This window comes from Meles meles, chromosome 7 (genome assembly GCF_922984935.1).
Source record: "Meles meles chromosome 7, mMelMel3.1 paternal haplotype, whole genome shotgun sequence".
NCBI classification, from domain to species: Eukaryota; Metazoa; Chordata; class Mammalia; order Carnivora; family Mustelidae; genus Meles; species Meles meles.
In genome coordinates, this window is record NC_060072.1 from 25597519 (window position 1) to 25622028 (window position 24510).

General features: G+C 39.5%; 1 protein-coding gene across 3 annotated transcripts in view; it reads left to right on the top strand.

Annotated features, from left to right (window-relative positions):
- Positions 1–24510, top strand: part of FGD6 (FYVE, RhoGEF and PH domain containing 6) — a 117952-nt gene that overhangs the window by 56777 nt on the left and 36665 nt on the right. For all 3 annotated transcript variants that reach the window (XM_046011746.1, XM_046011744.1, XM_046011745.1), the window contains exons 6-8: positions 11315–11466; positions 13952–14108; positions 16081–16168. In XM_046011746.1, coding sequence (XP_045867702.1) covers positions 11315–11466; positions 13952–14108; positions 16081–16168 — 397 coding nt within the window. The remainder of the gene's footprint in view (positions 1–11314; positions 11467–13951; positions 14109–16080; positions 16169–24510) is intronic.

Here is a 24510-nt window from a genome sequence, read left to right on the forward strand (position 1 = left end):
TCAGTTTTCTTTTTAAAAGATACATGTGAACTTAAAAAGTAGGGTACATTTAAGGGTGATTCACATTCACTAAATGATTCTTTGTGCTCTATACGTGGTCCAACAGAAACCTGGAACTCTAATTCCTGTGTGAAAAATCTCCAGTTTTGGAAACCTTTTCTTTCTTTCTTCTTCTTTTTTTTTTTTTGATTTTATTTATTCAACAGAGAGCGATCACAAGTAGGCAGAGAAGCAGGCAGAGAGAGAGGAGGAAGCAGGCTCCCCACTGTGCAGAGGGCCCGGATGCAGGGCTCAATCCCAGGACCCTGAGATCATGACCTGAGCCGAAGGCAGAGACTTAACCCACTGAACCACCCAGGCACCCCTGGAAATCTTTTCTAAAACAGTTCTTAACATTACTAATTTGTTTTGAGAAATTACTCTCCTGTGAATAGTTTCTTAGGTAGCTCTTGACTGTATTGCTTAGTTCTCTTTGTAATTCTTTTTTTTTTTTGAGATTCCAACACTTTTTTTTAGTAAGTAAAAAAACTAATAGACATAAAATCAGCAAGGATATACAAGAACTCAATAATACCATTAACCAACTGAAATCCAATTGGCATTTATACAACCCTCCATCAAAAAAAAAAAAACCAACAATAAAATTCTTTTTATAAGAGTATATAGAACTTACCCAAGAGAGATCATATCCTACTGCTTTAGCTACAACCCTCAAATTCTGTTACATTATGTTTTTTTTACTTTTTTTAGTTCAAAATGTAATTCATTTTTAAAAATTATAGCATGACATTTGATCACCCAAACAGATTTGTTGAGTTTGAAGTATATTGTCATTTCAAATACATAACAGCATGATGAATAAATAACTTTCCAAAATAAACTCTGGTTTGAACTGAATAAATTCCATTTTTTACTGAACCTCTCTATTGTTTAAATAATTGTAGAGTAAAAAGAAAAAAGCTAAACTCCCTTTCTCTGGAAAGCTCAGCCTATCTCTAGGACAAACAAATTGTACTTATTTGACATATTTTCTGATCAACATGTTTAAATAGAAATAGGACCTCTCTAAGGAAATTTTAAGCATTCACTTGGTAAGCTCACAGAGGTGAACAATACTATGGAGCCAGAAAAAATAAAATTGGAACTTGAGTGCGGTAGTTCAGCAAATCTTGCATGGAACACGTGTTGAAGATGCCACGATAAACAGCAGAGTCCGAGTCCCCATAGTGCGTATACGCTAGTGTAGTGTTTCTCATAATGTAGTGAGGGACTGGATTTTAAAATTTCCAATCCATGCTGGATCAGAACTTTTGTAAAATAAAACAGAAATGTCATGGCCATGTCAAGGTGACATGAAAGTTTTCAATCCCTTATTCACCCTTCTAACTAATGTCTTTGCAGACCAGTAACAATTTAAGGACCACACTTTGAGAAAGTTGGCAAAAATATTGGTGTCTGTCCTGCCTAAGTACATTGTTTCCTCTTTTCTTCCTTCCTTCCTTCCTTCGTCTTTTTTTTTTTTAACTTTATTTTTGGGAGGGAGAGAGAGTGCCCACAAGTGAGAGTTGTGGGGAGGGGCAGAGGGAGAGAATCCCTGAGCAGACACCCTGCTGAGTGGGGAGCCTGTCAGTCACAGGGCTCTATCTCAGGACCCCTGAGATCATGACCTGAGTGAAAACCAAGAGTCAGACGGTTAACCGACTGAACCACCCAGGCTCCCCGATTCTGTTTCTTTCTTTCTTTTTTTTTTTTTTTTTTTTTAAGATTTTATTTATTTATTTATTTGACAGAGACCACAAGTAGGCAGAGAGGCAGGCAGGATGGGGGGAAGCAGGCTCCCCACCGAGCAGAGAACCTGATGCAGGACTCGATCCCAGGACCCTGAGATCATGACCTGAGCCGAAGGCAGAGACCCAACCCTCTGAGCCACCCAGGCGTCCCATCCAATTCTGTTTCTTAATAGCTATGTGAATTTCAGAAAATAGTCTGACCCTTTGGCCTAGCTTTCCTCATTTGATACAAATAATGATCTCTGGTTGTGAGGAATCCATGAAATAAAGTATGTGAAGAGGCTGGTATGGTACACAGTATATAGTAGATGCTCAAATTGCCTTTCATTACCTTCTTCATTTTCCCCTGTAGAACATCAGTGAATGGGAGGAATTCATTTTGTTATCAAACAGTAACCTTTTTATTATTCTGTCCCTTCCAAATGCCTTTTTCCCTCTCTACTAATATTTCATTTTAATGAAGGAAGTTCGGATTCCAGTAGGTAGAGAAGCAGTTAAGAGTTTCATTAGTTTACTGGGGTCCCTCGGTAGCTCAGGTGAGGATCTCAGGTTGTGAGTTGGAACCCCAGGCTCCGTACTGGTTGTGGAGCTTGATTAAGATTCTCTCTCTCCGGGGTGCCTGGGTGGCTCAGTGGGTTAAGCCTCTGCCTTCAGCTCAGGTCATGATCTCAGGGTCCTGGGATCAAGCCCTGCATCGGGCTCTCTGTTCAGCAGGGAGCCTGCTTTCCCCTCTCTCTGCCTACTTGTGACCTCTCTCTCTCTGTCAAATAAATAAATTTTTTTAAAAAAATCTCTCCTTCTGTCCCTCCCCCCTCCCCGTCACCTGCACGCACACATACATGCTCCCTCTCTTTCTCTAAAAAGAAACCAAAAAAAAGCTTCACTAGTTTATTTATTTGATTACTCAAAACTATTTATCTTGCTCTTATCCCTGTATTTTTGGAACAAATCATAAACTCTATAAGAGTGAACAGCCAGGTGAGGTATTTCCCGTATCGTCTCAGATCTGATAGTTCTCATGGATGGCCTTGGCTTCTTCCCAGATGGTGTTGAACAGAGTGAATCATCCAAAACCCACCTTGACTTGTACATTTTCAAAACCTCCTAAGCCTCTAATGTAGGAGTGAGACTAGATCATCTGCCAACCTCATGTTAACATCCTGTCTGGTATGTGCAAATGCTAACTCAGCACAGCCCAGCTCTAATGGGAATTTTAACAACAGAGCATTAGCCAAGTGAGAGCCATTACTAGGAGAGACTTGTTAGCAGCATAATGTAGGTGAAGTCAAAAGAGTCTCTTGTTTCATTTTACCACCCCCAGCACACATTCAAGCTCGTATTTACCCTTCTACCAAAAGGACCCCACAAAAGTAGCCCATGGATAGCTTTAATCCTGAACACTATTGGTATCTGACTTCACATGAATGAGTTCATGTCTGTGTTATATCCTAGAATATGACTGCTTTAAAATATAAATAACAGGCTTTAGATAATCCAGTGGATTTTTTTTTTTTTTTTGGAAATCAACCAAGTATCCAGGTGGCTTGGGAGAAGCTATTTTCAGGTATACGTGATTTCCCATGAATAGTTTTCTGTCTTAGCGACTCTAGAATAGCATTAATAGATCTTTCTGTGATGACAGACATGTTCAGTATCTGCACTGTCCAATATGTCCTATAGTTTTAAGCTTTAAGTTTGTTACTGTAGCTCACTAACACTTTATATATCACTTTATCACTCTAGCTCACTGACATTTCTTTGTTTAGAATTTGCTAAACTAGGTGATATAGCTCATAGAAAAAAAAGTAAAATCTAGACTAAAGAATTTCATCATTTAAGCTATTGTGACACTGAAAGGAAGTGGGCTTGGATGGAGGCATGCAGTTTAAAATCAATTCAGGATTCGAGGAGCCAGTATATTCAGTTAAGGTCTTTGATTCTTCTGCCTGTGTTTGTGAGGAAAAATTGGGCCTATAGCTGCAAGAGCAAGACTTTACAGTTAGGGTTTTTGTGATACATGCTCTGCAATATCTGCCTTGAGCTCCTGGACTTGGAACCTGATTTTTTTTTTTTTTAAGTAATCTCTATACCCAACGTGAGATTCGAACTTTCAACCCTAAGATCAAGAGTCACATGCTCAGTGACTGAGCCAGCCAGGCACCCCTGAACTAGATTTTTTAAAAGGTCCAGTGGTGTACAATGTCTCTAAATTAATACCCAATATCAGTGTTTCCCTTTTCAAAAGAATAGTGCCATTATCCCTGTGGCTGCCAAAGCCAGAAAACTAGGAGTTGTTCTTTATTTCTCCCTCACTTCTCAGGCAAACCTACTAATTCTGTTTCCACTTTACTGCCACCAACTGAGTCCAGAATATCATCTCTTACACAGACAACCATCCCAGCCTCCTCACAGGGACTCCTCTTTCCATTCTCAACCCTTTTCACAATCTGTTTCTTAAATGATTTTTTTCCCTTATTTTAAGAGTGATTTTCTTAAAATATATATTAGAGCATGTCATTCCGTTGTTTAAAACCCTTTAAATGATTCCCATTGTATTAAGAATAAAGTCCACTTTACTCCCCAAGGCTAATAAATAGAATGGCCTTATGTCCCAGTCTGCTTGTGATAGTCCTGGCTATTGTCTTGGCATAATGATTATTGATAGAGTTCCTTTTCTCTTGTTGCGTCATTAAATTATTGTTCCCTCTACCCAGAAGGTGTTATATGATTTGGCCTCTTACTAAGATGAGATGTTTTCTCTCACTCACTGACCATGTTCTGGCCATACAGGCTACCTTCCATTTCTTATTTCACTGCTGTTATTTTGGCTCATAGCTTTTGCTAATGCAGTTTCCTGGAATCTTTCTTCTTCATTTTGTTCATAGCTAGTTTTTTCTTTATCCTTCCAATCTGAGCTTAATGCGACCTCCTCAGAGAGGCCTTCTTTGACTATCCTTTTCTCCTTCACTTTCCATTTGTGTTCTTTCTGGTGTTAAATATAATTTGTATATTGTTTATTTGTTTACTTTTGGTCTACTAAAATGTAAGCTAGGTGAGGGCAGGGATCATATCTCCAGCACCTAGCATCATTCCTGTTCATTGGAAAGCTTTCAGCAAACATTTGTTGAGTGAATGAGTGTGACTGATTGGTGGTTAGGAATTCTGCCTCCGCCATTATGTGCTCTTGGACAAATTAGTCAAGCCTTGGTTTCTTCTGGAAAATGGGAATAATAATAATGATAATAATCATATATAAAGTTGGTGTGATGATGGGGCACTTGGCTGGCTCAGTCAGTGGAGTGTGTGATTCTTGATCTTGGGGTTGTGAGTTTGAGTCCCACATTGTGTGTAGAGATTACTTAAAATCTTGGGATGTGTGGGTGGCTCAGTCAGTTAAGCATCTGCCTTCGACTCAGGTCATGAGTCCCACAACAGGCTTGTTGGTCAGCGGAGAGCCTGCTTCTCCCTCTGCCTGCCGCTCCCCGCATTTGTGCACGCTCTCTCTCTCTCTCAATCTCTCTCTTTCTCTGATAAATAAAATTTTAAAAATAAATAAAATAATAGAATCTTTAAAAAATGAAGTGGGTGTGGCAATTAAATGAGATCATGCAAAACAAATGTTAAATACCTAAATAGTTTAGCTGCTGGGTACATGGAGAACCTTCAAGATGAATTGCTCTGGGGCACCTGGGTGGCTCAGTGGGTTAAAGCCTCTGCCTTCTGCTCAGGTCATGATCCCAGGGTCCTGGGATTGAGCCCCGCATCAGGCTCTCTGCTCAGCGGGGAGACTGCTTCCTCCTCTCTCTCTGCCTACTTGTGATCTCCGTCTATCACATAAATAAAATCTTAAAAAAAAAAAAAGATAAATTGCTCTGTTATTCAGAACTTATTTATATATATATAAATTAAAATGCATACTATTTAATTATGATGTTACCAAATAAACTTTTAATCAAATCAGTCAAAATAGTTTGTTCCTGAAATAGACCCTACTAAGTTTCTTCTTCCACTGGGAGGTAAGTTCCATTTTTACGTTCCATTGATTCTTTATCCCAGTAAATTCATATCTGTTGAATGAATGAGAGACAACTGACAAATAAAATAGTACTTGGTAAAACTCTAGTTATTTATATTTGTTTTTCCCTGTTGTAGCAGAGGTTGTCCAATCTGGAGGTTGCTATTGTATTGTGCATAAGCACACACTTAATAGGAAAAACACCTTGGATACTTAATATAGTTCAGTGCAAGTGATAATAATTTTTTGTTGTTTTATTTTCCCTTGGATGGGAGACTGCCTTAATAAACAGCTTTATAAATTTATTTTATGAATGTCCAAATAGCATGATTTTAAAATACAAATATATTTTTTACAAGAGAATGATCAGAGACGTTGAGGTCTTTTTTTGGGGGTGGGGCAAAATGGGCTTTAATTAAATAGTAAAGTAGTAATGAAGCATCTTTGCTCCACTCATTTCTTTAGGTTGGAACACTTACCTTAAAAATTTGAAGGACTCTCAATGAAATCCATGGAGTTAGAGGCAAAGTTACTTGGACATCTGTGTGTCAATAACTAGAATATATCTTTTCTTCTTCTTCTTTTTTTTTAATGCATTATAAAAAAGAATAGAAGAATTTCTCACAGAACCTTTCAGTTTTTCCCAATCTTAAAATAACTTTATCCTGTTCTACTGAATAGACCCTGTCTTTTGAGTCTTGTTAACCATTTAATTATCATTTATTTGTTCTTTAGTGGTAAAGAATGCTTTTTTAGCGTCTCTTCACATGGCTGCCTAACCTTTCCTTTTTGAGCAGCTTCCTTCATGTGACTGCCCTTCACTGAATGAACTTCATTGTTAAGAGCCCCTTTGTCTTACTGCTGAGGTGTTTGTTTTCCCTACTTTGGTTTGGTATTTCCTTCTTGTGATATGCTTCTACTTCAGCGTTCTCTTTCCAAACTTTGAGGGACTTGTGGATTATAAATGACATTCATGCGATCATCATTAACCGGATCTTCTTTACTTTTAAATAAATGGACTTATACTGAGCAATCTCTGTGTGCCTTGAAACATGCTAAAACTATGTTACATAAATTGTCTATTTTAATCCTCATAACAACCCTATCAAATGGATGTTATTTCTGTTTCTTAAGTGAAGAAAACTAATTGCCAAAAGTAACCCACTACTAAATGGCAAAGCCAGACTTTGAATTCTGGTCTCTCTAAGACCTTGCACTTAGTGATTGTTCAGAAATTGATTAAAAATTATTACTTGAAATTTCTAGCATGCCATACAGAGAATAGTAGTATATTTTGGGGTATATGAGCTTGTTTTCAGAATTCTTTCAGTTGGCTCATGAAACCAGAGAAATTCTAGTTTTTCATCTTCTGAAGAGGAGAATTAGGCTATATGTTGGTCACTTAGGATATATTAGGATGATTTCCTGTTAATGTTGTTAAGGGAGATTGAGACTGGAGATAAAGGATTGGTTTTGGTCATGCTTTATACAGTTTGAACGCAGTGATGACGACGCATAATATCACCAGGTCTGAGCATATCAAGAGGGAGGAATCATTTCATTGGTCAGATATTTTAATTTGAAAACAAAATCAAATTGTTAATGTTAGGACTTTCTACCCCCTCTACATTTACTTCATAGTTTCATACCCCTTTCTGCATATTTATCAAAGCTCTTTGACTTTTGCAGCTGCTTTGCTTTTGCTTATTAATATGAAGTGCTTCTTCATGCCCTTTATGAAAGCAGGGAGCCCTGCAGAGTTCCCCATCTGTCCATCTGCCCATTTAGTCTTTGTAATCCACTGTGTCATCATAGTGGTTAATAATGCCCTCAGGTCAGGAAGCCCAGTCCGGACAACTTCATTAAGTCACTTACTTCTCTTTGGCACCAGAGATGTAAAGCCTGACCTGATGAGTAAGACCATCTGTTTTGTGCTTCACTGCTTTAGATGTTCATACATGACTTTATTTGCATTGATTTTTTTTTTTAAATCTGCATTGATTTTTGCTTAGGTCTTGCCAGGCGATCAGAATTTGTGAGGCTAGTATGTTAATACCTCAAAGGCAGTGAGTGTGTTTTAGAAGTTGATCTTGTTCTCATTTGTAGGTTTTCTGGGAATTATTAAGAATAATATTGTGATATGCTTTATAATTCAGGAGCCTCCTGCTATTTCTAAAAATGCCAAGTTGAACACACATTTGGTTACTGTAATCGGAAACCTGAGTGTAGGTGGTTCCGTTTTACATACAGAATCTTTGGTGGGGTTTATGTTGGAAGCATAGGCTGAAGTACATGTGGTCGATTCCAGTAATTTCTATTGCTTACCTCACATTTTCACACCCCAGTTCCCACCCCCCTTTGATTTTAATTACCCAACTTTTCCAGTGTGGAAAAGGATACTCTGGATCTAATTTTTGAAGTGCCAGTCGTGTGGTCTTGCATCCTCACTGATTTAGTCAAGGAGGTGTTGGGAATTTAAATTCTTCTGCCCCCAAATAGTTTTGCCTCTGGCTCTGAAGTGTCATCACACTTTCCCAAATTATCCTGGCTGTTAGCATTTAGAAAAATAACCAGACATATGTTGTAATCATCCTTTTTATTTAAAAAAAAAAAAAAAATGTTTTCTTCCTGGTGCACCAGTTCTGGAGAACGTCGAGGTTCATTAAGAGCTGAGAAGTTAAAGATTCTGTGTGTAGTTCTTGTGAAAATTAGTTACATCTGACACTGGGGCTGTAGTCGCTTGCCTTCAGGGGATGATGACCCAAGAGGTGAAGGGATGAGCCTTGGGCCAGAGCTGCTGTGTGCACTTATGAAGGCCTTGCTGTGAGTTGCATTGGCCTGAGGTAAGGGGTACCCTTTTCTGTTTTCAAAAAGGTACCATGAAGGCTAATCGATGGCCATAATAATGCCTGCTTAGAATCTGTAACTTCCTAGAGGCGCTTGACTGCTTCAGTCAGTTAAATGTCCAACTCTTGGCTTCGGCTCAGGTCATGATCTTGGGTCGTGAGATCAAGCCCTGCATTTGGGCGCTGCGATCAGCAGAGTCTCCTTGAGATTCTTCCCCCTCCTTTTCCCTTCCCCTCTGCTCCTCCTCCCTTCCCATGTGTGTGTGCAAGTACTCACGCATGCTCTCTATCTCTAAATAAATAAATAAAATCCTTAAAAAAAAAAAAGAATTTGTAACTTCCTGGGTTCTAGGAATAATTAGTAATAGATAGCTAGATAGAAACTGTAAATTCCTATCGTCTCTAGTAATTGTTCTTCTTTTGCTCTTTTAATTATTAAATTTCTGTTATATTTTGTTGTGCTACTCATAATTTTAACAAGGACAGTATGGGCCACTAGTTTATCCAGAGCTACCTGCCATCATCCAGTAATACTGGGAAAAGTGATGCTTTGCCTGATATGTGACAGACGCCTCCAGTTAGAGGCGGCCATCTCACTGGTCAGCCCAGTGTGAATTTGGCTGGCTTCTGTTGAATGTTTCTTAAATAAACAAGTTTCCGTTTTGGCAGTGGTGGCAGACATATGGAATGCAAGAGTCTGGCAAAAGCCGTGTCAAATAGGGTCCTTAAGCTACTCAGCTGCTAATGGCTACTGTCACTGTTGTGACTGAGGAAATATCTTCCAACTGGAAAATAAAAGTCGTCTTGCTGCCAGGGGACAAACATATTCATCATTTATTCTACCAGAAGAAAGGGCAGTGGTCATTGCTTTGCTGAACAAGGAATTTTTTCATTTAAGTTATATTAATCATTAAACTGGTCCCAAAAAAAGAAAGAAAGAAAGTCCTATAGAAGATGTTTACCTGTGCTTTGAATACTGTTAGAATTGAGGAAGTTATTTGTGACATGTAAATATATTCTGTAGTTCTGCCTGATGGAAAAATCTAATGACTTTCAAAAGCATTATGTAGCTCTATATTCTCTTAGTAACTGTGAATGCTAATAGAAACAAGCTGCTCGGAGGTGGAATTTGGCCAATACCCATTTGGTTTCTGGAGATGTTTTGTGCGGTTTTTCTGGATTGGAGTTTATGCAAGTTACAAATTCCTATTTTATACTATAGTAATTAGCTGTAAAAGTAGTTCTTTAGTTACTACCGTAAGTACTTGGTTCCTTTGGGCCATTGTGACTGTTGGACCAATAAAGTTAGTCCAAAATACTGAAGCCCGAGTGAAGGGTTTAGTAGCACCTGTTCAGCACAGGAGGATTTGAATTATCTGAAATGACCATCCTTTAGGAAAGGAATCCTTTCATGTACTTTTAAAATTTTACACAAGGTTTTTGTCCTTCACAAGAAGCATGAGAAGTGCCTGTGATTAATGTATGTATGTTGGACACAAGTGGTTGAAGGGATCAGAGGAGAAATCTGTATTTTTTTTTGTCTATTTCATTTGCCTGTTGAATCCCTGAAGGGAAAGTTATTTGAAATAAACATAAAGGAAGATGAAGCCTAGTAGAGAATCTGTTTTACCCAGCCTTTGCTTTAAGGTTTTAATTAAACCTGCTGTTTCTGAGAAGGAACAGTCTCTGTTTTTGAGTCCTTAGGACTTTGGAACAGATTCCACTATTGTTTTACTTATCCCCTGAGGGTGGGCCTCAAGATAGGGTGAAACCAGACAATTAGGATCTCAGACACCACCCCCCTTCCCAAGTCCTCTGGGCTGACAGAATGGAATGATGTGGACTTTTCTTAAAACATGGTATGTAAATAATTTTCTAGGGAAAAGTTGACAGAAGAGAATATACAAGGAGAAAATTTTTTATATTGTGGAAACTGTAAATCCTGGTGAATTTACTGAGAAGTGAGTAGGAGGGAGAGGAGAGTTTAAGGTCCACAGTGAAAATATTTTTTTGATTCTGTGTGCCACACATGTTGCAAAAAGCTTTAAGTGTGTTACCTGATGATATGTGATATGCAAGTCTCCAAACCCACTGAACAGATGAGGGAAATGAGGCTAGCCCAAGGATACCCTGTAATACTGGATCCAGTATCCTCTAATTATCAAGAATGTGATGGTCTCCTCCGTGTGCCTTACCTAGAATGCTCTTGTTGTTGGGAAATAATTACTGAAAGTGAACAAAGGGACTTTCCAGAATAAAATTAAGTAAGGTCTCTTGGGGACTGCTAAAATGAATGGACTGTGTTCATATAGCACTATGGGAATAAGTTTAAAGGCAACTAAGAGTTGCAATCCAATTTCCAGATACCCTTTAATATAATTACAAAGTTTGGAGATCAAAAGATTTAAGAGAAATACTATACAGACTGTTGTAAAACCAAATATCTACCCTAGCCACTTTATTGTGGTGGGGTTTTTTGTTTGTTTTGTTTGTTTCTGTCTAGATAAGTGGAGACAATGAAGTGGGCACTTTAAATTTGTAATTCTACATGGAAAATAGTTTGTGATTTATGTTGTATTAAAGAGAAGCACTGGGGCAGGGGGGAAGCTTTATATCAATTATATGTCTATGTATGTTATTTTTTCTTCTCTGAACTGTAATAGGATTTCCGAGATGCAGTGGCCCATGCTTCCAGGCAACTTGGGAAACCCGTGATTGAGGACCGGATCCTAAATCAGATCCTGTACTACTTGCCTCAGCTGTATGAGCTCAACCGGGATCTCCTGAAGGAACTGGAGGAAAGGATGTCAAACTGGTAAAAATGGACTGACCAGCTTTCCCAGAGTCCCACTTTTTTTTTTTTTTTAAAGATTTTATTTATTTGTTTAACAGAGAGAAATCACAAGTAGACAGAGAGGCAGGCAGAGAGAGAGGGGGAAGCAGGCTCCCTGCTGAGCAGAAGGCCCTATGCGGGGCTCGATCTGAGGACCCTGAGATCGTGACTTGAGCCAAAGGCAGCGGCTCAACCCACTCAACCCACTGAGCCACCCAGGTGCCCCCAGAGTCCCACTTTTCAATGAAGCCATAATAAGGGCCCTGCATGTGGCAGAGAGATGGTGTTCCTTACATTGAGTTGTTTCAATATATTGAATTTGCTTGGCAGTTACCTGTAAATTGGTCATTTTTTTTTCAAGACTTTATTTGACAGAGAGCAAGCAAGAGAGAGAGAGGGGGTGGGGAGAGAGGGAGGATGGGAGGTGAGGAAGGGCAAAGGGAGAAGCAGACTCCCAGACATGGGGCTGGATCCCAGGACCCAGAAACATGACCTGAGTGAAGACAGGCGTTTAACTGACTGAGCCACCTAGATTGGTCATTTTAGATGGCCAGAATTCACAACTTTGATGCCCTGAACTCAATTTTAGGAATGTTTAAATTCTTTGGTAATATTGCCTCTAAAACAAGAAGGGTCCATATATTCAGCCAATTTAACTTTTCTGTAGGTGACCTTTGATAATCAAGGTTTTTGAGATTGAGGGAGTTTACCTGATATATTCACACTGAAATGTTTTTAAATGCTTTATTATCTTTTGTGGAATATCATGAATCTTTCTTTACGTTTTGGAAAAGCGACCATTCACTGAGGTAATAGGTTTGTTTGGTTTAGAAAATTTACATATGTATGATACCATCTAGGCTATAGATTTCCAAACTGGAAAAGACTGGTTAACTGCTTCTTTGGATTATAGAAAGTAAGCAGACACTTTGGTGACATATTTGGAAATACGTAGAAAATTTGTTCTAGTGGTTTTGAATTTATTGTCCCTGGGGAACCCCAAATGATTAGAATAACAAAATAATGTCACCTACTTTCATGATCAAAATTTCCTTGTAAGTTTTCTTTTCCAGAAAAATACTTCTTATCTCTTTTGGAAATATCATGCCTCTGCATGTTGGGAAAATATGTTAGATGAGTAATTAATTCCTAGCTGCAGCCTAAGTGTAAAATAACACAGGGTTAAGGACTGAGGAATGACTAAAAGGTATTTTTAAAAGTCATGATAGAAATAAAATATAATTGCAAAGAATAGTCCTATAAATACTTTGTCATTCTTATAAAAATTATCTTTTAAATTACTTAGTAGCCTTTAAAGGATATGCATATTTATGTAAGCAGGTGTTAAAGGAGGCTTAAATTTATTTTTTGCTTGTGCTGAAAATTTTCTCAAGTTTAAATCGATAGATGTTCTGCGGTAAAGTATTAAGCATTCCTAAGAAACAGACTAACTGATGAAAGGGACAGCTAAAACAATAATTATGGGAAGAACTACACTTATTAGCACAAAACTCTTCTAATCCTTGCATAAGGTATTTTCTACTAACTGAAATATTTTTCTCTCAGGGGCCTTCAAGTTAAGACATACTCTTTGGTTTTGGTATGCTTTCTAAAATAACATTTATTTTTATATTGGCTTTTAATAACTGTTGAAATACTTCATTTCTGCCTTTAGCAAGGTTTTGAGTTATCTACGGTGTGCTGATCAGGGCTCTAAGCTTGGCAGGAATATCACATTGCACAAAATAGATAAGGCTCTTGCCCACATGGAGTAGACATTTTAGTCGGGGGAGAACCAGAAAAATGGACAAGAAGCATTAGATAAAAGCAATTTCTGATCTGGAAAGATGTAAAATAAGATGATGTGCTGGCAAGTGAAGATTGGGTGGCCAAGCAAGGCCCTCCAGAAAGGCAGAGCCCTTTAACGGGACATCTGAATGAAAAGAAGGAGCTGGCTGGGGTTTCCTATTTCCAGGCATGCAAAGCCATTGCTAAAAGTGTGCAAAGTGGGAATGAGTCCATATGTCAAAGGACTATAAAGAAGGCCAGTGTGTATGGGGAGGACTGAGAAAGAAGGAGAGAAGTGTGAAATGAGTCAGAAGAGTAGGCAGCAGCAGGACCAATGGAGCTTTGTAAGCCAAGGGAAGGAGTTTGTTTTTCTGCTGAGTCCTGTAGGAGGCTGTTGGAAGTCACATGGTGTAATACACGTTTTTAGACTCTCTCACTGCACAGAAGGATGAGATGGTAGAAATAGGGAGACCAGTCAGAGGGCTGGCAAAATCCAAGCAACATGTGATGGTGGCAGTGGGAATGGTGAAGAGGAGGCATTTAAGAATAGGAGATGTCTTATAAGAAGAGCAAAGAGGGCGTGCCGATGGCTCAGATAGGGGACTCTCACTGGATGCTAGATATGTTTTGGATACATCTATGACTCTCTCAGTTTTTGTGTATCTCTTCTCTATCTTAGGACTGAACAACATAGAATTGCTGATATCTTTGTAAAGAAGGGACCATATCTAAAAATGTATTCCACGTACATCAAAGAATTTGATAAAAATATAGCTTTGCTGGATGAGCAGTGCAAGAAGAACCCAGCTTTTGCTGCTGTTGTTAGAGATTTTGAGGTATTTTTGCTCCCATATAATGTTGAATGCTTCTTTCTTTCTTTGTTGTTTTTAAACCTGTAATAATTTGCAATCATTGAAAACAAAAAAGATATTAAAATATAATCCCTTCAAAGTCAAAGAGGGGATTGAATAAATGAAAAGGTGAGAAAGTATGTACAAGATTTAATTTTGAAAAATCTATGATTGCATGCTAGAATATGTTGATAGGTCTCCTTTTTTTTGAATTGTGGGGAAATACACATAAAATAAAACTTAACCATCTTAACTGTTTTTAAGTATATAGTTTGGTAGTGTTAAGTACCTTCACATTGTTTTGGAACCAATCTCTACAGCTCTCTTCATCTTAACATTGCAGAACCAAAACTATGGCTAAAACAATGCCCCATTCTCCCCTCCCCCGGCCCTGGTGACCACCGTTCTACCTTCTGTCTCTGAATTTGACTACTCTAGGAACATTTTCTTATTTTTAACTCAACCTTTCCTTTTATTCTTCTAACAACGAATCTACAGTGAAGGATGGGAAATGTAATTTGTTTCCCTTTAGATAAATAAATAACACAGGTTTAGTGTCAAAGTTAAGAAAAATTAATGACATCTTTATAAATAGCATTGTGTTTGCACTCAAAGCTAAAGATTCGGGTGGGGATAAATGATGTAATACATCTCCTAAAAATTAGTTTTAACTAAAAATTTTTTTTTAAGTCCTTCCCCCAATCTTGGATAAAATGTGAATTATTACATGTTTTAATACCCATTTCTCTCTTTTGTAACTTAAAAAAAAAAAAAAATCAGTGAATTCCAGTCACCTGAAACTAGAGAAGTTTTAGAAGTATTATGATATTGCTGATTCTTACTTGTACATTAAATACATAATTAAACTTAAAATCATTTGTTGTCTTTTTCCCTTTTTTTCTTTTCCTCTCCTCTGATGTCTTCATGCTGTTAAGAAAGGAAGTGTGATTTCTATAGCTATGGCAACTGATCATTGCCCCAGGTTTTCATCAGCGTCCAGTGCGTTGTTCCGTTGCCTTGGCAGCGAAAGAAAACATAAGATGGGAAAATTAGCTGTCTTGATTAATGATGCTTGCATGTTAGATGCTTTCTTAAATGCAGTATCATTATAACTTTCTAATTAGTCTGTGTACCAGACCCGAGACGTGCATGTTTAGAAAAAGAAGAAATGATCTGATCAAATCTAAGAAAACCCTTCCCCACGCACCTGAGCTGTGGAGGAAGTACAAGTACAGGACATGTTAGGATGCAGCGACGTTTTCACTCGGCCATTTTGATGCCACCAGACAGTACGGTCTTGTGTCGGAGAATGTCTGTAAAGCCCAGGATTGGGCAGAAGTGTCTGTTTTACCTAATAAGGAAAAGAGCTTTAAAGGCGAAATCAAATGTCCTTTTGGTCAAGTTAGAAGGCTCTGAAATCAGGTCTCTCTATAGGCTGATTTGGGAGCTGTTTTTTAGAGCCATTCGTCTGAGAAAGAAATTCTACGTCCATCCAGGTTACTAGAACTCATGTGCTTAGCAGGACTGCTTTTCAGGCTGTCTTTAATTTCTGCAGTGCTCCCCACTATCACCAGTTGTTATCATGGGTCTACTGACCGTAGGCTCTGCTTATTTAAATCCAGTTCCCGGTAGCTTTATGTCTTCTGCCGTATCTTGAGGACCATGCAATTCTTTGGGGTTTGCTTGTGCTTGTGAATACATTGGCACATACTGCCCAAGTGGCTGCTGCTGAGTATGATGGGCCCTCACTGACATGGAGCGCGGGGCTGCAGCCACCCCTGTCTATGGGAGTGAGCCGCTGACTCCAGAGACCGCCCTGCCGGAGAGGTGGGCTAGCTGGTGAGTCCCCTCCCAGAGTTGTTGGCTTTCTAAAGTTTGGCTTCCTGGGCACTTGCGTCTGGATCCCTTGCTCCTTAAAAGAATGCTTGTGTTTACTTTGGATACTTTTTCCTTTCAGATGAGCCCACGCTGTGCTAACCTGGCCCTCAAGCACTACCTGCTCAAGCCAGTTCAGCGGATCCCCCAGTACAAGCTGCTGCTGACAGGTGCGCGCCTCTTTTGCGGTTTGCCAGCCGACCAGCTGACGTTGTTTCATGAAACTCGCCCTCTCCTAAGAACACCTCTTTTTAGCACTCCAATAACTCCTTATCCAATACATGCATTTATAGATTGCATGTATAACGTGCAATAACATGCATTTATAGATTGATTCCAGCCAGAACTGCATTGCTCTTGGTTCTTTGATCGTCCCTGCATGCATTCTCTGCTCTGGGCATTCCTACGTGTACATCGTACCCCACCCAACCCCCAATCCCTGCATCATTTTACCTGATTAATAGTATTAATCCCAAGAATGTCCTTTCCCAACCACTCCAGAATGAGTTATAGGGAGTCACTCCCACATATTCATATAGCAACTGTTGTTGTCCTGGTCATTTATCTCACAGGCTGAAAGGACTGGTTAATGAGCTATGTGCTTAGACTAGTGCTTTGGTCATTTTAGGTTCTAAATCAGTATCAGCTGCTATTATTAGTAGTCGTACCCTTATCATCATCATTACTCTGTTATTGTCTGTATCTTCTACTACACTGTAAGCTTCCGGATTACAGGAGTGTATCTATCCGGCTTACTGCTATAATAGTGAAAAATGAAGATGGGGGAAGGCTATGAGTTGAGTAAAGGCATATACTGTGCTCAAGGATATAGTCATTGGCTCTCCCAAGTCTTCACCATAGCCATGCATATACCACATTATTATTTACATAGATGTAATAACAGACTTATAGAGGTAAGTGTTTGGTATCACAGCAAAGCTGGTATAGTTTCACATCACGTCTGGTATCCAACACTATGCTACCAGGTCCTTGGAGTATTTGCTGAACTATAGTGGATGTACACCGAATTAATAGACATACATACAAAGGCAGATCCTTAACCATCCACCTTTGCCTCAGGTCACGATCTTAGTGTTCGGGGATTGAGTCCCACATCCGGCTCCTTGCTCAGCAGGGAGTCTGCTTTTCCCTCTGCCTGCTTCTCCCCCTGCTTTACTCTCTCTCTCCTCTCTGACAAATAAATAAATAAAATCTTAAAAAAAAAAAAAATTATACCAAAATGGGGCACTGGATGGCTCCGTCGGTTAAGTGTCCAACTCTTGGTTTCAACTCAGGTCATGATCTCAGGGTCAGATTGAGCCCAGCGTTGAGCCCTGCTCAGCTCAGAATCTGCTTAAGATTCTCTCTCTCCCTCTGCCTCTTCCCCTGCTCTCTCTCTCTCGTGCTTTAAAGTAAATAAATAAAAGAATTGTGTCAGAATGGTTGAGAATATCAAAATGCTATCACAACTTTAAATTATTCTGTACTAATTTTATCATGTAAATAGATTTTGAGATAGGTACTTGGTTCCTATTGGTATTGTTAAAAAATGGTGTGCATTCTCCTTTCTCATAAGCCAAGAACTATGTTGGATAGAGTAGGTGAATGCTAGAAAGCATGCCTTTAGACAAAGTGCTGTTGAAGAAGGCCCAGCTTCAGCATCAGGACCTGACTACCCTAGGTGTTTCAAGTGTTTACTTTGAATTTCTAACTGTGAATCACACAGTAGATCTTTCTCTGGAATGACATAAGGCAAACCAAATAATTTGAGGATATCCTGTCCATTTGTACTTTCTTTCCTCTGCTTTTGGCAGCGATTTAGAATACACAGGACAAAAGGAAGCACCGATGCATGTGTTGTGTTTTTGCTAGATAAGTTCAGTGCTGTATCATAAATGAAGCTATCAAATGGCTTAGGCTATTTCTACAGCTGTGGAATAAATACTGTTTTTAGTGGCAAAAGAATACTGTGGTTTCAAATGAGAGAAGGATGGAGAAGAACTCTGAAATTTTCCTCCCACACTATGGCTGATCTAAGTAAAAAGTCACACTTACATTTAATTTAGGATTCATGAAGAGGTCGGTTTTAACTGAGAAATGGTGAAGTAGCAAAAGCAAGTTTTAAAAATTCTTTTTTAAGAGAACAGATTTCATGTCTTTTATGATAGCAACATAACGTAAGCTTGGGGTTGTTTTAGTTTTGAGCTGCTTCTTCTTTAATCTTAAAGCCATTTACCCCTTCTTTAAGTTGGAAAATCTCCATTATTTATTTGTGTATGGTAGACCCTCTGTAATTGTGGATTTATTGAAGGGTACTGGTGATAAATGGATTGTTCAAGTCACAGAGTCAGGACTGAAGTTAAAGAAAGAACATTGACATTGTAAAGAAACAACATAGACCTCATGTTCTTCATCCATTGCCTTTTCTTCCATTGATTCAAATTGTTCTTTCCTCCAAGCCTGGCCTGAAATCCCACCTTGCTTTTGAAGCCATCCTCATTACTCCAGTCTTCCTTGACCTTTACTATTAGTGCCATGTGACCTAGCAGATATTTACAGTAGCCCCCCCTTACTCGCAGGGATACATCCCAAGACTGCTAGTAGATGCCTAAAACCATGGATAGTACCACATGCTGTGCATATTCTTGTTTTTCCCCCTACCTACATACCTTTGATAGAACTTAATTTATAAGTTATTCACAGTAAGAGATTAATAACAATAATCACATAAAATAATTATACTATTATATATACATATATGCATATGTATGTGTATATGTATATATACATATGTATACATATGTATGTGTATAATTATAAAATAATTATACTATTATATAGACATATATATACATATGCATGTATACTAAAACAAAAATTAAGTGAATGTGCTCTCTCTCTCTTGAAATATCTTATCATACTGTGGTTACCCCCCTTGTGATGATGTGAGATGATAAAATGCCTGTGTGATGAGGTGAAGTTAGGTGAGTGACAAGAGGCACTATGTATCCTTAGGCTGCCTTCGACCTTCTGTGACATGTAAGGAGGATTGTTGTTCTCCACTCGCACAGCAGTTAACTTGGTGTAACTGAAACCATAGAAAGTGGAACTACAGAGAAGGGGGGACTGCTGGATTCAGTGCTTTGTGAATTTGCTCATATTTTTCTAATTTAAGTAGTCGTTTCCTAATTTGATTATAAACTCCTTGAGGTCAAAGAGTGAGTCTTTACCAACAATTCGTTGCACCCCAATTTATCTGGGTCAGTTTTGGTTACCTTGGAAGCCATTCAAGAAATAATTTTGGCGGCTTTTAAGTTACGTTTAAAATATCCTATTAGGGGCACCTGGGTGACTCAGTCGGTTAAGTGTCTGCCTTCGGCTCAGGTCATGATCACAGGGTCCTGGGATCAAGCCCCACGTCATGTTCCCTGCTCCGCGCGGAGCCTGCTTCTCCCTCTCCCTCTGTCTGCTGCTCCCCCTGCTTGTGCTCTCTTACTCTCTCTCTCTTCCTCTGGCTCTCTCAAATGAATAAATAAAATCTTAAAAAAAAATAAAAACAAATAAACAGTGAAACATCCCATTGACCAAAAGTCTTTAGCCTGAGGGACAACACTGAGATAGAGAATTTCAGAGATGATGTCTTCTTATTCAGAGAGGTTGAAATGTTCTTCCCAAGACTACACAAATGGTATTGATTTAAGTGTACGTATGGTCATATAAAGCTAAAGACATATGGAGGTTGTGATACTATGGTTTTGTTTTATATTTTTATTTAAAATTCTGATTTTCCAGTACTCATTTTTGTGATGGTCTGATTGCTCCCTACTTTGCAAGATAGTTCTACAGTTGCTATCAAAGTGCCCTTGGTCTATGCACTTAAATTTTTAGAAGTTGGATTTTAAGTCTCTAAGTTTGTATCTGTTTAAACATGATAGTTAACTGGGTCCTCATCTTTGGATAAACACGCTCAATGTTTTAATCCTCTGAAGAGCCTGTGGGATACTTTTCTTTCTTTCCCTTTCTTTTTTCTTTCTTTCTTTCTTTCTTTCCCTCCCTCCACTTTTTCATCCTAAAATTTGGAGTAATTCCAAGTTCACAGAATATATATGAGCAGAGAGGAACAGTGAGACCATTTGGGGCAACTTTTGACAACTTTGATTTATTAATGAGTTTTAGGCAGACAAGGGGAAGAATCCCTGCCTAACTCAGTGTAGATTTGTGCCTATCTTGGTTTCTTAAGAGGGAAAGATTTGAAAAATGTAGAGATGAAGTACAGATAAGCTAGGATAGTTTCTTCTGGAATCCTTTTAGAGAAAGGTGAATGGAAATTCCCAGATACAGGGACCTGCCTGTACTAGTCAGACAACCATCCTAGTGTCTTGAGCAATGTTTTTTCCCCCGGACATAATTTGGGCTTCAATTGGAATTCTACTTAGGCTTTCATTAGTAAAAAACATGTCTAGCTAAATTCCTGGTAGTACTTTTTTTTTTTTTTTTTAAGACCCCATTTATTTATTTGACAGAGAGAGATCACAAGTAGATAGAGAGGCAGGCAGAGAGAGAGAGAGAGAGAGAGAGAGGGAAGCAGGCTCCCTGCTGAGCAGAGAGCCCAACGCGGGACTCGATCCCAGGACCCCAAGATCATGACCTGAGCCGAAGGCAGCGGCTTAACCCACTGAGCCACCCAGGCGCCCCACTGGTAGTATTTTTTTAAGCTCAACCTAAAATAGGATTAAAGAAAATGCATATGTTGATGCTTAAAATTAGAATTATCTCTTTTTTTTTTTAAGATTTTATTTATTTATTTAACAGACAGAGATCACAAGTAGGCAGAGAGGCAGGTAGAGATAGAGAGGGAGAAGCAGGCTCCCTGCTGAGCAGAGAACCCAGCACGGGGCTCCATCCCAGGACCCTGAGATCATGGCCCGAGCTGAAGACAGTGGCTCAACCCACTGAGCCACCCAGTTGCCCCTAGAATTATCTTTTTAAAGAAGGTGAAATAAAGTAAGTAATTTACTTAAGTAGAAAAACTTTTAAATTTTACCTTTATATTGGCCATTCAAGGCAAATAGATCTAGCCAGACCTTGAAATCTGGGCCTAGGGCCCAGAACCTAGTTCGAATTAGAGTCTTGCGGCAACAGTGAAGAAGCAGTGGAAGGAAACAGGTGCTGTTAATGGGAGCAGCAGTGATTCTTAACCTCTGCTTATGTCCTTCCTCATCTCTTCAGTGTTGAGACTGTATTATCCTGACTCTGGGCGTGGCATGGATTCTGGCCCATAACAGGGACTCCACTGAGCTGGAAGGCTTAGGGAATTAAACGGTGTTCCTTTTCACAAGGTTGAGAATCCCCTGAATGTTTGATGGATGAATGGATCCATAAATTGTTAAGGTGTTAAAAACACTCTACCAGGGGCACCTGGGTGGCTCAGTGGGTTAAAGCCTCTGCCTTCAGCTCAGGTCGTGATCCCAGGGTCCTGGGATCGAGCCCCACATCGGGCTCTCTGCTCGGCGGGGAGCCTGCTTCCTCCTCTCTCTCTCTCTCTGTGCCTGCCTCTCTGCCTACTTGTGATTTCTATCTGTCAAATGAATAAATAAAATCTTTTTTTAAAAAAAAAAAAACACTCTACCAGTTACTCAGGCACAAAATTGTGGAAAGGACTCTGAAATGCTTCCTGTTCCTCCTGTTCCTCTGTTACAGTACCTGCCCACGAGTTTTCCCCTGCCTCCGCCTCCTGCTCTTTCCATTTCCCTTGTTATATTCTAGACCCGCCTTTCTAAACTCAAGCCAGATTGTGGCAATATCTTCCTTCTGGTCACGCTACCTCTTTTTTTTTTTTTTTTAATGATTTTATTTATTTATTTATTTGACAGGGAGAGCGAGAAGGCACGAGCAGGCAGAGCAGCAGAGGGAGAGGGAGAAGCAGGCTCCCCACTGAACAGGGAGCCCAATGTGGGGCTTGATCCCAGGACCCTGGGATCATGACCTGAGCTGAAGGCAGTTGCTTAACCAACTGAGCCACCCAGGCGCCCTGGTCGTGCTACCTCTTATCACCCCCACCACCCCCATGTAGCCTGGCACATCATCCCTTCATCTCTTTTCCAAAGACACTAAAAGGAAAAACATACTCCTCCCGTGTTTCCTTTTTACTCACACACCACCATCGTTCTCACAGTACTGACACCAGATGTGTAGTTTGTCCACTCCAGGCAGTTCTCTCTGACACCAGCGAGGTGTCCTACAATTTGATTCAATTCTGGCATGATCTACCTGGAAATAGTGTCGGGTTCTAGGGAGTTAAGGGCTCAGTCCCACGACTGCCCCCCTGCAAACTTCACATGCCATTCATAAGTCCCAGGCTGTCCCCTGTGATTTCTGATCAACCGGCTATAAATCTGGGCTCTTCTGATCCCTTCCTTGGGTTTGATAACTTGCTAGAATGGCTCATAGAACTCACAGTAACAGTTACTTGCATTTTCTGGCTCATCACTGAAGGATAGGATGAAGGTTACAAGTGAACATCTAGATGGAAGAGATGCATAGGACAAAGTATGTGGAGGAGATCTGGGAGCTTCCCTGCCCTCTTTGAACACCTGTGTCCCAGCATCTCCACGTGTTCAGCGACCAGAAGCTCTAAACTGTGTACTTGGGGACATTTATGGAGGCTCCATCACGTGTTCATGATCTGGTATTAACTCCACTTCTAGTCTTCTCCCCTTCCTGTAAAGTGGAGAATGAGGCTAAAAGTTGCAAGTTTATATTCATGGCTTGATCTTTCTGGTGACCAGCCCTTATCTGGGAGCGATTCAGGAGCCCACCCAGAGTCGCCTCATTAGAACAAAAGACATTCCTATCACCTAAAAAGTTCCACGAGATTTAGTTCTGTCAGAGCTAGGGTCAAAGGCCAGATGTTAGGACAAAAGGTGCTCCTCCTGCTCTTATCACTTACAAAATTCCAAGGGTTTTAGGAGCTCTACACCAGGAATTGGGAACAGAGGCCAATATATATTTTTTCTGTTGTCTCACAGACCTTCTTTTATTCTGCTTATTAGGAAGGTTGAAAACTTACTCTCCCTACCATAATGGGAGATACTTGTCATTTGTCTAAACCCAGAGACTGTACAACACCAAGAGTAAACCGTAATGTAAACCATAGCCTTTGAGGGGGTTGTGTTGTGTTATCCATGCTAACAAATGCAACTCTCTGGTGGGAGATACTGATAGTGGAGAAAGCTGTGCAAATCTAGGGAAGGGGGTGTATGGGAAATCTTTATGCCTTCCTCTCAGTTTTGCTGTGAACATAAAATCACTCTAAGAAAAATAAAGTCTTAATTTACGGGGGTGGGGGGAACCTTATTATTCACTGAGGGCCATAGGTTATAACCCAGAATTTCCCAAACCTTGTTTTCCTTTGTTCTAGTTGTAGTAGTTTTCTTTTTTTTTTTTTTTAATATTTTATTAATTTATTTGACAGCGAGGACGAGTCGGCAGAGTAGCAGGCAAAGAGAGAAGAGGTAGGCTCTCTGCTGAATAGAAAGCCTGACACAGGGCTTGATCCCAGGACCCTGGGATCATGACTCGAGCCAAAGGCAGACACTTGACTGATTAAGCCATCCAGGTGCCCCTAATGTGATTTTTAAATTAGCTTAATGTAGTTTTTATAGCACGCTGGCGTGGCTCAGTCAGTTAAGCATCTGCCTTCAGCTCAGGTTATGATCCCAGGGTTCTAGGATCGAGTCCCATATCGGGCTCTCTGCTCTGTGGGGGACCCTGATTTTCCCTCTCTTTCTGCCTGTTGCTCTCCCTGCTTGTGTGCACACTCTCTCTCTGTCAAATAAATAAATAAAATCATTAAAAAAAAAAAAAAAAGTAGTGTTTTTACTCTCTCCTGAAACCTGTCCTCAAGGCCAGATTCTTTGTTTCATTAATCACCACATGGGCTGACCTTGAACTGGACACCTCTATACACTGGCAAACACCAAAGGTGCTCCTAGTTCTGATGGAACTTGTAGTCCTTCTCTTTAGGGCCACGCCCAACCACTCAAGCTTCCATCAAAGCCTTCTTCCTTCCTCTTCTTAAGTCCTGAAAATTAAACTGATCTCATCACTTGCTTAAGTGAGTATATTTTGAGGACTTGTTTTTATAAGGGTCACTTTTTTTTCTTTAAAGGGATCTTTTGTCTTTTAAAAAATATATAAGTATTATAAAAACAAAGTCCTTCTTTATCTTCTGCCATCCAGAGATGACTAGCATAGATCTTTAGATCTTTTTTATCTCTATGTTATAGGCAGGATAAATTTTTTCAACAACAAAAAAAAGCTTTTATTTGTGAAACGTTACTACACTGGTGTTGAAAAAAGTTGAACCAGTAAGGATCATGTCGAGAAAATAAAATGAAAAACATAATTTAAAAATTCCTCTGAAATATCTTTGCCATTTCTATATTTAGGGGGGTAAACAATCCTTTGAACTTTGATTAAATTTGGATCAGGTAGTTTTCTTTGATCTTGT